This window comes from Phodopus roborovskii, unplaced genomic scaffold (assembly GCF_943737965.1).
Source record: "Phodopus roborovskii unplaced genomic scaffold, PHOROB, whole genome shotgun sequence".
Classification (NCBI taxonomy): domain Eukaryota; kingdom Metazoa; phylum Chordata; class Mammalia; order Rodentia; family Cricetidae; genus Phodopus; species Phodopus roborovskii.
This window is the reverse complement of record NW_026126442.1, coordinates 3,523,434-3,539,726: the sequence shown is the minus strand read 5'-3', so window position 1 is coordinate 3,539,726 and position 16,293 is coordinate 3,523,434. Positions and strand designations below refer to the sequence as shown.

General features: G+C 50.7%; 1 protein-coding gene across 2 annotated transcripts in view; it reads left to right on the top strand.

Moving 5' to 3' along the window:
* The window catches only part of Coro2a (coronin 2A), a 50,212-nt gene extending 37,133 nt beyond the window's left edge, over nucleotides 1-13,079 (top strand). For both annotated transcript variants that reach the window (XM_051187737.1, XM_051187736.1), the window contains exons 3-12: nucleotides 3,160-3,276; nucleotides 4,376-4,525; nucleotides 5,511-5,690; nucleotides 6,429-6,545; nucleotides 7,960-8,064; nucleotides 8,729-8,825; nucleotides 9,994-10,106; nucleotides 10,406-10,496; nucleotides 11,463-11,734; nucleotides 12,777-13,079. In XM_051187737.1, coding sequence (XP_051043694.1) covers nucleotides 3,160-3,276; nucleotides 4,376-4,525; nucleotides 5,511-5,690; nucleotides 6,429-6,545; nucleotides 7,960-8,064; nucleotides 8,729-8,825; nucleotides 9,994-10,106; nucleotides 10,406-10,496; nucleotides 11,463-11,734; nucleotides 12,777-12,908 — 1,374 coding nt within the window. In that variant the 3' untranslated portion in view covers nucleotides 12,909-13,079. The remainder of the gene's footprint in view (nucleotides 1-3,159; nucleotides 3,277-4,375; nucleotides 4,526-5,510; nucleotides 5,691-6,428; nucleotides 6,546-7,959; nucleotides 8,065-8,728; nucleotides 8,826-9,993; nucleotides 10,107-10,405; nucleotides 10,497-11,462; nucleotides 11,735-12,776) is intronic.
* The last annotated feature ends 3,214 nt before the right edge of the window (nucleotides 13,080-16,293 follow it).

Below are 16,293 nucleotides of genomic sequence, written 5' to 3'. Positions count from 1 at the left end.
TCTCTGTGAGTTTGAGGCCAACCTGTTCTTGTAGTGAGTTCTTTGTAAGTGAGTTCCAGGGCAGCCAGGGCTATTACAGAGAGAAATCCTGTCTTAAAACACCAAAATAAAATAAAAATAAAAGTACAAAACCAGTCTTGGCTAAATAACAGGTTGAAGGCCACCCTGGGCTACAAAAGATCCTATCGCATAAAAAAAAAGAAAAGAAAAAAAAAAAAAAAAAAAAAAAAAAAAGGAAAGGAATCAATGATGTGAAAAGAAGTCTGTGCGACTACAGCTGTTAGTGTGTTTTCTTCTGTTTGGTTTTTTATTTTTCTTAGCTTTGAGATAGATTGTCACAGGTGTGGCTACTGTTACTTAGTATTTACTTCCACTCCTCCCTCCCTGTTGGGTTGTCTTACCTAACGGTTTGTAGTCCAAGGAAGAGATGGTTACAGTTCAAGCCTGAGGAAGGGGCTTGCAGAGTGGAATCCATCCTGTACATGACTTGGTTGGTTTTTAGTTTTCAAAATCTTACCCTGAAAGCCAACTGTAGTGGTGCACACTTCTGCCATATAATCAATCCTCTATCATGAAAAGTGGAGGTAGGAGGATCAGGAGTTCAAGGCCAGCCTGATCAACATAGCATACATATGTGGCAGGCTGGGGCACTCTGGGGACAGTCCACAGAATGGCCTGGAGGCTGGGCAACAAGGTGCTGGTAGCTAAGACTGGTCTCTTACCCGAGGCTAGCAGAGCATGACCTGCCTGTCCTGTGCAGGAGGCTATTGCTTCCAGCAATGGAGGCAGAGCCATCTGACAGAGAAAGGCAGCCTTTCCTCAACTTCTCATACATAAGTAACAAGTGATGCAACTCACATTTGTTGAGTGTGTATATGTATACATCCTTATTCCTTGGTGGCGTTAACAGGCTCCTCCGCTGACGAAGTAAATCAGATCAAGCTGAACTGAAAAACAAAACAAACAAACAAACAAAAAAGAATAGGTTTATTTGAGCAAAGCAACTTCCAAGTGAGCCGCCCCCCCCCCCCCCGCCCAGCCCCAGAGATCAGGGTAGGAGAACTTACCCAGGCACTTACATACCCAGCAGGTGAGGCATGATGGTGTGTCCTCCACAAGGTGGGTTTGTACCCAAGTATAGTAAAAATCTGACCACTTGAGGCAGGGTCTTGGGTTACTGGCAGCTTCAGGGGAGGAGTTGCCATGGCCACCAAGAATGCAGAACTGGGCTTTTTGGTTCCTTTTCTTTGTTGGAGAGTCTCTGAGAGGATAGGGTTTGGACAGAGTGAGCTGGAGTGGTAAGGGTTGAGCCCAGGGTCTTCAGCATGCTAGACAGGTGCTCTACCTCTGAGATACAGTCCCTACCCTGCTTTCAACTTTGTAAACTTTGGACAACCACAGTGTTAACACAGGCAGGCTTTGAAGCTGTCATCTTCCTACTTCAGCTTCATAAGTAGGCTGTATCACCAGGCTTGGTTTAATATTCGCTTTGTCTGAACCATTTGGGAGTAAGTTACATGTATAATACCAATTTCCTTAGCGTGTGTGTGTGTGTGTGTGTGTGTGTGTGTGTGTTTCGAGACAGGGTTTCTCTGTGTAGTTTTGGAGCCTGTCCTAGAACTCACTCTGTAGACCAGGCTGGCCTCCAGCTCACAGAGATCTATCTGCCTGTCCTACCTCTGCCTCCCAAGCGCTGGGATTAAGGCGCGCACCACCACCAACCAGCCATCTTTAGCATATTTCTTATATAAAGTCAGTAAATTTAACATTGCAGTATTTCATATGAGACATTTTTTTTAATGTTTCAAATAATGTCCCTAATATTGGGGGGGGGGGGAAATTGTGGCATATGCCTATAGTCCTAACACTCTAGAAGCTGTGACAAGAGGATCGATGTGGGTTCAAGGCCAGCCCGGTCTACAGAGAGTTCCAAGCTAGCTTGGGCTACAGAATGAGACTGTCTCAAAAGAAAAGAATCAAAACAATAGAGTAATAATCAGACCAAAAAATTCAGAAAGAGCTGAGTGTGGTAAAGCAGGCCCATCACCCTCGCCTATAATCTCAGCCCTCAGAAGGCAGAGGTAAGGCGATCCAGAGGTCACAGTCATCCTTCCTGGCTACAAGTGGGGCCTGAGCCAAAATCAGACAACGTGAGCTGGGGGCAGGGCTGGAGAGATGGCTCACAGTTAAGAGCACTGGCTGCCCTTCCAGAGGACCTGGCTGATACCCAGGATCCACATGGTGGCTCACGGCCATCTAAAACTCCAGTCCCAAAGGATCCAGTAGCCTTTTCTGGCTTCCATGAGTACATGGTGCCCAGACAGACATGCAAGCAAAACACCCATACACATTAAAAAAAAAAAATGAAAATTTAAAACAATAATGGAGGGGAAGGGGGAAGGGCCACCCGCACCCTTGGCACTGGGCTTTCCAAATGCAGTAATGAGGATTTGGCGTGCCAGGTACAGGGCAGAGTTAAACTGCTCACACAGTGAACCCGTGTCTGAACATCCTCCCAGTGGGATCCCTAGTGAGCGCATGTACATGTGAGTGACTATCTCACTGGGTTGCCCAGGCTTCAATTCCTGGGCCCAAAAGATCCTCCTGCCTCGGCCTCCTACGTTGCTGGGAAAGTAGGCACATGCCACCAAAACCTAATTAATACCTGGTTTTATGTTTGAGTCCGTCAGTCGGTGGGCATCTGGGTTGGTGAATGAGTTCCAAGTGGATCCAGGCTTTCATTTCTCTCGGGGATACATCTAGGAATAGAACTGCTGGCTCACGTGGCGCCTCTTAGCATTTAACTTCTGAGGAACTGCCAGGCCATTTTCACGAAGGACTGTACTGCGTTAGTCCCTGCAGCTGCATGGAAAGGAAAGTGCCCTCACTGAGCACCTGCTGGGCACCAGGCCAGAGCATTCTGTGGTCCTCAGCCCAGCCTGTGGAACGCCAGTTCCATCCTTCCCCGTGCCAAGGGGGACAGGAAGGTTCAGAAAAGTGAAGTGATTCCCCCAGGGTCAGAGGGGGTGTGGGAAGGTGTGTCGCCTTGGATCTGCCCCTTTCATTGTCCTGCTCACTCAGCGAGGATGGACTGACTGACTGAGGAGCTAACAGGGTCCTACCAGCCTCCTCTCCAATGCCTGTGACACTGTTTTGCAGACGGGAAAGTTGGACCCTCACTACCCGAAGGTCTGCGGGCACAGAGGGAATGTCTTGGACATCAAATGGAATCCTTTTGATGACTTTGAGATCGCTTCCTGTTCCGAAGATGCCACGGTGAGTGCAGTGCTGTGCAGTGCTTACAGAAGAGTGCCCGGGAGGGAGATGGAGGGCAGGTCCAACGCCATCTCACTGATGGCTTCACAGGGAGGAAGTGAGAGGTGGGGGAGACGTGCAAGCGTGTGTGGGACCTGGGTCCCTTGAAAGATATTTGGGGGGGAGCGGACAGAAGGGGGAGTGTTTTGTTGCTGTTGTTTAACTGGGAGGGGGGTGTTTGTTGAGATGGGATTTCACAGTGTAGCCCAGGCTGACCCCAAACTTATACTCCTCCTGCTGTAGACCCTCTAGTGCTGGGCTCACAGGTGTGTACCACCACACCCTGCCAGGTCTTCTGAAAGGCTTCTGGCCTGATGCTGACCCTCTGGATGCTGGAGAGTAAGGGGGGATGAGATAAGGGAGCCTAGGGTGGCAACAGACCTACTCCTTGTAAATGCATCCTTGCAAAGTGTTCCCTGCTCCTGCTCCCCAGCATAGGGTAGGGGCTGCCTCCTTCAGGACATACCTCCCTCTCCATAAAGAAGCCCAGAGCCTGACTCCCTTCAGCCCCACCCCAGTCTCAGCTCTGTGTGTCCTGCAGATGGAGCAAACAGAGTTCATGGCCCAATATCAAAACCAAAAGCAGGAAATAACTGTCCCTAAGCTGCAAGCAAAGCCTCCTGGGGAACCGCGTGCCTTTAGGATATGATCTGAACAGACTGGGAGGGAGCCTGAGAACCCAACAGAATGGGAGGAGCATATGCACAGCAAGCACTTCCAGGGCCCCAGGGCCCCATGCTGCTCCCCCTGTGTGTCCCTCCACAGAGACCTTACCCTTTACCATGGCAGTCCCTTCCATCATCAGTCCCCCCTGCCTGCTCATCTCAGGTCACGGGGATGGTCAGAGCCCCTGGGGCAGGTTTGGGAATGAAGCCTGCCTTCTGGTCGAGGTCAGCCCTGCTTGGTGGAGGACCCTGGGGAGGCTCCAGTTTTCCCTCCACTGGGTGGCAATGGAGAGCAACAGTGGAGTCCTTCTACCAGGCACTACCTGACCCATGGCCCAGGACAGTAACAGCCAAGATGTCCCCGGCTCACACTCCTGCCTGTGTCTCCCCTCCAGATTAAGATCTGGAACATCCCCAAGCAGTTGTTGGCAAGGAACCTCACAACCTACAGGAAGGAGCTGGTGGGTCATGCACGCAGGGTGGGGCTCGTGGAGTGGCACCCCACGGCTGCCAACATCCTCTTCAGTGCTGGCTATGACTACAAGGTGAGTCTGAGGCTCCTGCACAGAGAAAACCGCAGACTAGTGCTTGTCTAGACGCTTCTCTGACAGCCCTGTAGACTAGAAAGGCCCAGGCAAGGTGTTGGCAGCCTACTGCTTCCCCTGGCCTGGGGAAGCATCTTCCACACTCTCTGTCACCCTTGTCTCTGCTTTCACAGCTGTGTCCTTGTGTGTCCTTGCCTCCTCTCACTTGTTAGATGAGAACCCTCCTTCATTTGTCATGACATTCGTTGTGTCAACTAACTGCATCTGTTAAGACCTTGTTGCCAAATATTCCATTTGAGGTTCTAGGAATAAAACACACTTCAATCCATCCACTGCGGTTTGCCTCAGGGTGCTGGGCCGGGCCCACCAGACATGGGCCTTGGGACCAGAACTGGAAACTAGGGGCCCCGTTGCAGCTCGTCACAGACTTGTCTGGGAATGTCCCATGGTTCTCCTTGAGCCCCAGACTGCAGCAGAGTGGATTGGTGGGACCATTGCAATGGTTTTTCAACTCCCTCTGCTAACTCTATTGGGATTGGCAGAGGCACCTCAGGAAACTCTCAGATAGATCCAAAACGGGCAGAAGCTGTTGGAAGGTTCTGGTCGGAAATGCTTGTTTATCTGTTGATGTGGAGGGCGTGTGGCTATGTCCCTGGGGATGCTACTCACACCTTAGGCTACAGGTTCCTTTGGCAGCCCTGGTTATGCACAGAGAGTGGGATGTGTGGTTCCTGACTGACCCCCACACCTCAGGCCCTCCCAGCACAGAGGTGGGTGGTGGTTTTCTTCTACTACAAGACAGTCTGACTCCCAGCATCCCCTGCTGCGTTACAGCTTCAGCCACACCCCTCATGCTCAGTGGCCTGGTTGCCAGCTGCATCCTCCCTCCTGGGAATACTGTGTTTCTCCCTGTACCTGCTGCTGTGTGACTGTGGGGGCGGGGTGGAGTGTCTACTGTGCTCAGTGCCAGCGCTCTGCCACTCAGGTAATGGTGTGGAACCTGGATACAAAGGAGTCCGTAATTACAAGCCCCATGAGGACAATCACCTGCCACCAAGATGTGATCCTCTCCATGTCCTTCAACATCAACGGCAGCCTGCTGGCTACCACCTGTAAGGACCGCAAGATTCGGGTTGTTGACCCCCGACTGGGGATCGTCCTCCAGGTTGGTTCTGGGCCAAGGTTCGGGGCTACTTTAAGAATGGGTGACAGCGCGGCCAACAGCTGGGCTCAGCCTCTGGAGGCAGCATCCCACAAAGCATGGCGGGCTGTGGAGGATGTTGAGATTTGCTGCATTCACTCTACAGATGAGAAAACTAGGCCAGAGAAAGGGAATGACTATGTAGATAGGTGGGCTGTGAACCTCAGCTCGGGTCACTGGCCAGGGGTCAGGAGCCACCTTAGGCCAGCACTTTCTGCTATTTGAGCCTCTGCTCAGAAGCTGTAATGGACCATTCGTTTTTCCTCACTGGAGCTAATAGGACAATTCAAGTGACCTCTGTGTCCCTCTGCCTCACACAGGGCAAGTGCTCGATGTAATTCTCAAGAGGGTGGAGTGGAGCAGGGCATGGTGGCACATGTTGTAATCCTGAGACAGGAGGAGTGGGGAGGGTTCAAAGCCAGCCTGAGCTACATCCTGAGGCCCAGTCTCAAGCGCAGTGGAGAGGGTGGAGGTTTGGCCGACTTTATTCAGAAGCAGCTCTCAATAGAATGGGGAGATTTCACTTGAAGGAAAGGACCCAGGACAACTTCCTGAGAGAGGTGTGCCAAGTGGTTCCACGCATGAGGAAAGGAGACCTTATAACCAGGGTTGCAGGAGCCAAGTGGGCAGCCAGGGACCCTACCTGCAGCTGGGAGTCCCCTCCCCACAGCTCTCCAACACTGACCACGCGCATTCCTCCAGGAAGCCAGCTACAAGGGGCACCGGGCCAACAAAGTGCTGTTCCTGGGGAATCTCAAGAAGCTCCTATCCACGGGTACATCCCGATGGAACAACCGGCAGATGGCCCTGTGGGACCAGGTGAGTCCCCACCCAACCTCACCATCACTGAAGCCCAGCACAGCCTCCCTTCACTCATCTTAGTACCTTCTCATTGAGCCTCACACTCACAGTCAGCAAACAGTAGGGACGGGGGCTGGGAATGAATCACAGAGATGGGACAGTCCATCAGGCCGGCTAGCCTTGTGCATCTCACCATTCAGTAGAGAGGTGAGGTTCCGAGAGAGAGAGAGAGAGAGAGAGAGAGAGAGAGAGAGAGAGAGAGAGAGAGAGAGAGAGAGAGAGAGAGAGAGAGAGAAGCTCTGGGGAAAGGCGAGAGTAAGGCAGGGGATGGCTGGAGAGCAGGGAAGTGTAGACAGTGGCCCACTGTGGGCGGAAGGTGAGCCGTGCCGTCCTGTTAGGTGTTTTGAAGTACTAAGGACAGAATGCAGGGCCTCCCACCTGCTAGACAAAGCAATGTCCCTTTCTTCGTGTGTTATACTTAGCTTGGAGATGAAGGCAGGAGGATCCAGAGTTCAAGGTCAGCCTTTGCTACATATGAAGTTCAACTATGGCATGTAAAAGCTTCTTTACAGGAGAGGCTTAGGGACAGGGACAAAAGTTCAAGGCCAGCCTCAAACTACCTCCCGGTTTTCAATTTTAAGAGACTTATAGGTGCAGCTTGGTGGCAGAGTGTTTTCCAGGTATCTCAAAACCCTGGGTTTGATTTTCAATGCTGGGGGAAAAGCCAGTTGTCATGCTTATAAACCCAGGCAGAACTGTTTTGAGTTCAAGACTAGCATAGATTACAGAGTGAAACCCTGTCTCAAAACAAGTTTTAAAAGGCCAGTTGGTCATGGTGGCCGCCCATGCCTGTAATCCCAGCACTTGGGAAGCAGAGGCCAGCCTGGTGTACAGAGCGAGTTCCAGGACAGCAAGGGCTCCACAGAGAAACCCTTCTCAAAAAGAAAAGACTTAAGAACAAAAATGCTGACAAAGATGGCTCAGGGCCTAAGAGCACACTTGTTCTTACAGAAGACCAGGGTTTGGTTCCTAACACCCATGTGGCAGCTCACAACTGTAACTGCAGTTTCAGGAGTCTGACGCCCTCTCCTTGACTCTTGGGCATGTACATGGTACACAGACATATAAGGCAAAACACAAAAACACACAAAATAAATATATCTTTTTATAAAAGGCTGACAAAATGGGGCAGGCAGTACTGCCTTTAAAATATTGCTTCTACCAGAGAATAATGCACAAACTGGGTCTCGAGAACCAGGCTGTCTTTCCAAAACATGGATGCAGAACAGAAAAGCAACCTGTCTGCCTCACATACCAGCACACACTCACTCATGCACACACTCAGAGCCCAGGGCAGCAGTAGGAATCTCAGCTCCCCTGGAGATTCCGGAGTGACACTCATGTCTTCACGGTTTCCCTTACTACCTTGCAGGACAACCTTTCTGTGCCCCTCACAGAGGAGGACCTGGATGGCTCCTCGGGTGTGTTGTTTCCCTTCTATGACTCGGACACCAGCATGCTGTACATCGTGGGGAAGGTCAGCCTGGCACGGGGAAGGCGGGGAACTCTCTGGACCTCCGATACAGGAGGTAGAACTATTCTAAGCTTAGCTCTGTGGATGCTCAGAAAACAACCTAGGGTCCTTGGAGACTCAGGGGAGAGACAGGCACTAGTGGCTAGCTTCTTCCATGAAAGGATGCCTGCCCCTCCCTTGCTAGCTCCTGAGGGCCACCGAAAACAAGGGCTTTGGTGTGACCTCACCCACCCACTCACCCTAGCTTGCTCCTCCCAAATCCCTGGTCCAGGTGATAGTTCTCAACAGGGGAGTCTTTGGATTTGAAGCAGAAGAGATCTTCATGGGTGGGGATGTCTTATATCTAGAGCCTGTATTCCCTACTCAGTATGCCAGTAATGGCACCTCCAAGTGATTCTGTCAATGAGAAATGTCCCCAGGGCTAAGAGCCGTAGGATGGTCTCTGAGACCAGACATCCTGACTTTCCCAGTGGTTGTCAGGCGGGAATGTTCCCAGGGCTTCTGCACTAGAGGAACGTGGGTGGGCTGGGGCTGTTGGTCTCTGGTGTCCCTGTATGAGATGGGTTCATCTGCTGTCCACTCTGAAAGCCAGGGCCTCACTACTTGCTCACAGGGGCCAGTGGAACTTTGATGGCCCAGCGATGACCCTCTTGGTTCCCCTCCTCAGGGAGATGGGAACATCCGATACTATGAGGTAAACACTGAGAAGCCTTACCTGAACTACCTGACTGAGTACCGCTCCTACAACCCACAGAAGGGGATCGGTGAGTGCGATTCCAAAGCCATGTATGTAGGCTCGGGGCACCAGGGCTGGACCTTGGCACTGGAAGACATCAGACAGGAAGGGGATGGGAAAGGGGCACTAATGTGTGGGTTGTATCCATCTGTTTCTTGATGCCTACATCAGCACCCCAGACTGGATGAGTGATGGCAAGCAAGGCATGCTGGGGCTCTTGGCTCTGGAAATCCAAGAGGCCGCATCTGGTGGTGCCTCTTGTGTCTCCAGATTCCTAAGACAGTGCAAGCCATTTGGCAGATGGAAGAGGATCAGGAGTTCAAGGTCATCTTCATCTGTATAACAAGTTTGAGGTGTGGCAGGCTTATGTGGGACCTTGTGTCAAATGAAAAGGAAGAAAAGAAAAAAGGACTGGAGTGGCCATATTAGGAGCATTTAGGAAGCCAAGTGTAGAGACATAGGTCTGTAATCCTAGGCCTGAGTAACAGGAGTTTATGGCCAGCCTGGATAATATAACAGTAAAATCTTTCCTCAAAAGACAGACAGACAAATGAGGCTTGTTGTTGTGGTACACACCTGCAATCTGAACACTCAAGAGATGGAAGCAGGAGGGTCAGGAGTTCAAAGCTATTCTTTGCTACATAGCAAGTTTGAGGCCAGCCTTGTCTCCATATCCTGGCTCAAGAATAAATAAAATAGAAAATAAGCATTTAGTTTCTAGGCCGATGAGGATGGGAAGTGGGGACCTTTGAGTAGAGCAGACCATCTTCGGAGTCCAGCTAAAATAATTAATTAAACCTTGGGGCTGGAGAGATGGCTTAGTGGTTAAGAGCACTGACTGCTCATCCAGAGGACCAGGGTTCAACTCCCAGCACCCACATGGCAGTTTAATATTTGCCACCCTCACACAGACATGCATGCAGAGAAAACACTATTGTACATAAAATAAAAATAAATAAATCTTTTTTAAAAAAAAAAAAAAAAAAGTTAAACCTTGAAGGTAGAGGCAGTGCCCAGGGTGGAATCCCTCAGCTGTTTCCCAGCCTAGAACAACCGCTGCAGAGGTGATTTTTGGGAGCTTGGCTGAGGGGGAGATGATTGGGACCAGGGGAGGACAGCAGTCTCTGACCACAGGTGTGCAGTCTGCCTTTGTCCTATCCACTGGGTCTCATCTATTCTTGGCTGGCTGGCCACAGGTGTTATGCCAAAGAGAGGTCTTGATGTGTCTTCCTGTGAGATCTTCCGCTTCTACAAGCTGATCACAACTAAAAGCCTCATTGAGCCTGTGTCCATGATTGTACCCCGGAGGGTAAGTGTGATGGGACTGAGATGGGACCCACCTAGAACACAGACCCCAGATGTTGGAATTCCAGATCCCACGCCCATGCTGTGGGGCGTGGCTGAGGGTGACTCTTGCAAGGGAAGGCCCTTCTCAGGCTCAGTACAACAACCCTGGAGCCAGGAACACTGGATGTTGGCCCCCCCCTTCTGCCCCTGAGGTGCTGTACCCACAGAGATCCATTGTTTTCTGGCCTGCTGGGCTCCTCGCTCAGCTGGGTTGAGGAGAGCCAGACTTCAAGGCTCAGCACTGCCTTCTTGTCCCTGCAGTCAGAATCCTACCAAGAGGACATCTACCCGCCCACTGCAGCTGCCCAGCCCTCCCTGACAGCCAGGGAATGGCTCAGCGGAATGAACAGAGGTGAGCAAGGTGGGGAGCAAGCCACTGGGTAGGAAAATGGAGTCCCAGAGGTCCCAGGTAGCTGAGGGGTTTGACCTGAATTTTTATTTGGCTGTGCCATAGAGGAGAGCCCCTTATCAGCCAGCTCCCAGTAATTGTTTATATATAATGCCTGGAAAGCAGAGGCTTCACCCACCTAGTCCCTACACTCCTGGTCAAAAGATGTCACTCCACAGAAAAACTGCCACTGTGACTATGCAAAGTGTCTGGGTGGCTCATCCACATTGCTCCGGACTCCCACCTCTGTGATTATTCTGTGACCCAGGATTCTCTAGGCAACAGACCAACCGCTATCTGACCCGACTCTGCCTGACTCCTGGGCAGGCTCCCTCCACACCTCCACAGCACCATGTCACTCCAAGCATCCCCAGAGCATGGGAGACCTCCTACTACAGTGTCATTTCCCAGTCATGTTTGACCCTTAGGCAGCCCCTGCTCACCGCCCTCCCCCCCTCCCCAATCTCCTCTCAGTGTCTGCAAGACTTTCCTGAAGATGTCAGAAAAACTGTGCTTAATGGATGATATAAGACACTGTAGGTGGGCCTTTCCTTACAAAGCAAAGCCAAGGCCAGGCAGAGTAACTCATACCCTTGGGGAGAGCTGAGACAGGAAGATTGTGAGTTCATGGTCACCCAAAACTATGGATAAGATCCTGTCTAGGGGTAATAGGGAGAGGGCAAGGGCAAGCTGCATTTGAAGGGCTCAGGTTCCTGGAGGCCACTGCAGTGTATGTGCAATGCTGTTCCTACATGCTAGCTTCCCTTACCCACCCATGTGCTACACATATTCGTACCTGATTGCTCTGGCATGGGTCAATGCCTGTCTACAGAGGTGTGTCTCTAGTGCCTGCCTGTGTCCATGCCCTCCCCCATGCCTATCTATTCATGGCCACTTAGCCCTCTTCACAGCCTTCTACTTCCCTTTCAGAGCCCGTCATGATGTCCCTTAGACCTGGCTCTGAACTTCTGGACTCCCAGCCACTGCTTCCAGAGAAACCTCTCTCCAATTTTATGGTCCAAGTTTCACCCCAGCCCTTGGAACCCAAGGCAAAGCTGGCGACAAATGACGGCCATACACTTTGCTCTATGCTGGAAGAAAAGTCGCCAAAGTGGGCCACAGAGCATCGGCTGGAGGAGAAGCCCTGGCTGACCAATGGCTTTGATGTTTTCGAATGTCCCCCACCAAAGACAGAAAATGAGGTGGGAGAGGGAGAGGGGCCTGCAGGATGGGAGAGCATGGTGGGCTGGGAGGGAAATGAGGACAGAAGGGCAGCCTACTGGACTGCTGTCCTGGACCTTGACTCACTTGGCAAACGTAGTCACCTTGTGGGCTCTGAGCAGTGGCCATAAGCAGGCAGAGATGATGGATGCGCATACAGTGGTGGGGACAGTCTGTGAAATGTACAAGATGTGACTTGGTGCCATTATGGCCCTGGTCTGGGCATTCTGGCATTTTGGGGTCTGGTTTTGGAGCCAGTGCATGTTAAGCATCTGCTGTATGCCAGACTGCTGTCGTAGTTACTTTCATACAACTGTGCACAAACTGCTAACAGAAACAACTTCAGCTTTAGTTTCCACACTGAAAGAGAAGGTACTAACACTGCCACCCTAAGAGATGTCACAGGCATTTTGAGGAAACGACAGAGACCCTCAGGGGGTGCCCAGCATCTAATCTGTTTGGTGCAGGGGTAGCAATTATGATAAGGGGTTAGCTTTCACTTCCCAAAAGAGAAAACTGACTCTCGGGGCAGGTGAGGTAACTCACTTGTATTAGCAACCTTTCCTTGTTGTTGCTGTGACAAAATATTTTACAAAGGCAATCTAAATGACGTTTATTTGAACTCACGGTTCCAGGGCAGCAGGAGCTTAGGACAGCAGGTCACATTGCCATCTCAGTCAGAGGCAGAGAGAGATGACTGTTGGTTCTCAGCTCCTTTCTCATTCCTATTCAGTCCAGGACCCAGCTCATGGGATGATGCCATCCACAGTTGGGGTGCATCTTCCTCTCTCAGTAAACTAGAAACTCCATAGGTGGGTTTTGGAAATGAGAAATAGGACACAAACAAATCTTTTTGAACTTCATTTATTGGATGAACTGAGCAAGGATTTTGTGACAGAGCCAAGCAATGACTGTCTCTTGATAATTTAACCACCCTCATGTCAAAATTGTGGCTTAGCCTTTGTACTGCTGCCCATCCTGGCCACCCAGATGACCTTGCCCTTTTGCCCTATGCTTCCCCAGCTGCTGCAGATGTTTTACCGGCAACAGGAAGAGATCCGGAGGCTCCGGGAGCTGTTGATCCAGAGAGAGGTCCAGACCAAGCAGCTGGAACTGGAGATCAAAAACCTGCGGATGAGCTTAGGACAGTTCTGAGCAGAGGTCTCCACCATCCTTGCCCTCAGGGACAACACTAGGCTCTGTGGGGAGGTCCACAACCAAACCACAGGTCCCCAAGAACAATCACTATTTCTATATTTTATACCAGAAAACAAAACTCTCAGTCACTGAAAGAGATCTCGGTGGGACATGGTGCCGCTTCCCTGATGCCTTCTCATAGCTGCAGTTTCTGCCCTGACTGGTTTATATTGCACCCTACCTTCTGCTGAACTCTGGTTTTAAGGGTTTGTGAAGAACTATGACCTCCCAGAGGGGGGTAAAAGCTTGGTTGAAAGATCTGGAAGGACTGGGTAGGTCAACCTGCATGTGGTTTGCAACTGTGGTCATAGAGTAAGGGGTGGTTTTGGTCAGTGGGCTCAATCTTAACAGATGTCCTCCATCTCCATTAGCCCACTTTGGAATATATACTTTGACTGCTAGATTATCTTTTAGAAGTATGAAAACCACTTAATTCCCTCAGTCTATAGGCAAGGAAACAAAGGCCCAGAGAGAGACACGTATGATGTTTCCTGGCAGGGCTGGACTGAGGTTCTGTCCTTCTGGGTCTGTCTGACAGCGCTGTTCTCAATCCCCACAGCAGGAATCCGTTGGTTCTGACCTCAGCCATGTCCCCACTTACCTGGTGACCTCTTACCAAGAACTTCTCCCTCTGGTCTTAGTTTTTCCATCTGAACAAGGGCAAAGCTCCAATGAGCTGCCCCCTCTGTGGCTTGCCACCATGCTTGTGGGTTGATGACCTGGGCTTAATGAAGAAACTACACTGGTGTAGGGGGCTCAATCTGAGAGGAATGAGTGAAGATTTGGCCCAATTCTAAACCACAGACATGTGGCCAATCCCATCCTTCCAACCAGAAGCAGCCGGATGGGGGTAGATAGGTCCCTAAGTGGGGATGCCAACCTCCCAGCCTGCCACATCCTGGAGGGCAGACACAGACTTCCACCTAGGCTACAAAGGCCTCTGAGAGGCAGGGGGACCCCAGCACTGGAGGTGGCTAAGCCCTGTAGCCACCCACCAGGAAGGGCTCTGGTTCACTGCACTGGATGAGACGTGGGACCAGGTAGCTTCTGGTCGGAAAGCCAGTGTCCTTCCTTGTGTGTCCTATGCCCTGTCTGAGGCTCTTTCTCTCTTGGTGGTCAGTACAGCAGCCCACCTAGTGCCTGAGAAGAACTGAGACAAAGCTTGCTTCCAAAGCTTACCAGACACAGACACACATACACACACCTGCGTACTCGGTTCCCTCTGGACAGGCCTACAGTGTTTTCCCTGTCACACAAGGTCACTCTGGAGCTCAAGTGGAAATTGCAGGAACCACTCATGTCATCTATTAACATCCCTCTAGATAGACATACTGATGACCAGACCCACCCCACTGAAGCCGACTCTTCAGTAGAAAGTGTGGCCCTTTGGACAAGCTGCCTGGGTAACTTGAGTACAATGGGGATGGAGACACTAATGGCTAGTCTCCTGCACCTGTACTGGCAAAGAAAGCAGGACAATCCCAAGACTCCCACATGGCCTTACCCCTCATTGTCGCTGGTACCTGCACACACCAGAGTCCTGTGCTCCTCTGTTCATTCTCCACCCATCAATCACTAGACTAGGACTCTATCTCCAATGATGAGCCAGCTATGCTTGCCTTATGTGTGATCCTGAGAATAGAAAAAGGCTAAGTCCCAGGCGTTGATGGGGAACTGGATCTCCTGGGTTGGGGCTCTCTCACTTGTGACAGTATATCATAGTCTGTAAAGCTCCCACCCCGTCTCCAACCCCCACATTCAGAAGACAGGACTGCCTCAGAGTGAAGACACCAGTCCAAAGCCACTGGCTGCCTCCCGCCATGTATGGCTGGGGGTGGGGTCCCCAGAACTTACCATCATGTCTCCGTACAACATCACTGCCCCCCCCAAGAAAAGCTCTCCCCATTGTAAGGGATCCAGACGCAGACCTCACATTCAAGAACAGGTCACAGGCGGCTATGAACAAATTTATTTGTTGGGTTTTTTTGTGTGTGTGTTTTTTTTTAACATCTAGAATAAATTATTTAAATTATTTCATAGCAAGGGAGAGGGATAGGTAATTTTTATCAGATATTTTTTTAAAGTCATTTTTTTTTAAAGATTGTGTTCTTATGTTCTTGAGTTGATGGAGCAACAGTGCCCACGCAGGCAGTGTCCACCCAGTGGCAAAGCAGCCCTGGTCTCTTTATTTCATGCCTTGGGAGCTCTCTTTCTGTTGACTCAGGAACTTTGTGTGGATGAGGAGAAAGAATGCTTGGAGATGAGCAATTGGCTGCTACCCACCTTAGCTCTAGAATAATTCTGTTTCCTAGAACAAAACTTGAGGGCATGCCCTAGAGGGAAACAGGAAGTGAGAAATCTACGCTTTTCATATGAAACCGTGCCTGATGCCTTTGAATGATTGTTTTAATGTTTCTTAAATTCCTTGTACCTTTGTAAAAAAAAAAAATTAAAGAACTAAAAGTTAAAATAGATGCAGAATTGTGCAATGGACAAATATTGCAATCAACAGTGGGTGGTAATTCCCCTGTAATTCCAGCGCTTGGAAGGCTGAGGCACAAGAATTGATTTCAGTCCAGCCTGGATAAAGAGTGAGTGAGAGACCCTGCCTCAACCAAAATAATAATAAAACACCAAGCTCAATATTGTAATGCATGGAGATTTCCTTTTGTTAACTCGTTCTGCGAATAACAATTTAGCACCAGTGTCTGGACCAGATACCCCTGCTGACAAACAGCAATAAGTGTTTGTTATCAGTCGTGGTTAAACGAGATGGGGTGTAGTGGTCAGGCTACTCTGGAAAAGTGAGGCTTCCGGAGAAGGAGGAGATAAGCCGAAATACCAAGTGGATGGGTGGCAGTGAGCAGCAGCTACACTCCAAGTGGAGAACTGCAAGTTCCTGAGGCTGAAAACAAAGGGTGAACCACTCACCATCCACCAGGGCAGGAGGGATCGGAGCATCTTCAGAGTGGGGCTAATTGGGGTTTCCCAGAAATCTGTTCAAAACTTGCAAGGCTGACCTAAAGGAAGGAGCACTACAGGGAAAGGGGAAAGTGGGAGTGGCAGTTTGCCGAAAGGCCCTAGACCAGACTCATCAAGTGGGAAGCCCACCTTCTACCAGTTAGACTGTCCAAGACAGTCCTTGCATTCCTGTCTGTGGTGGCCTCCTCCTAAGGGCGAAGAGTAGATGGATGCTGTGCTGCGTAACCAGCACTAGGCGGGACCAAGCTTCGCTCCCCAACGGGTCATCACCGCCCTCACCCCACCCCCACCCCACCCCACCCCACCCCGGCGCCCGCAGCTGGGAGCTGGGTTGCCAGATCCGCCCCGAGCAAGGTTTCGA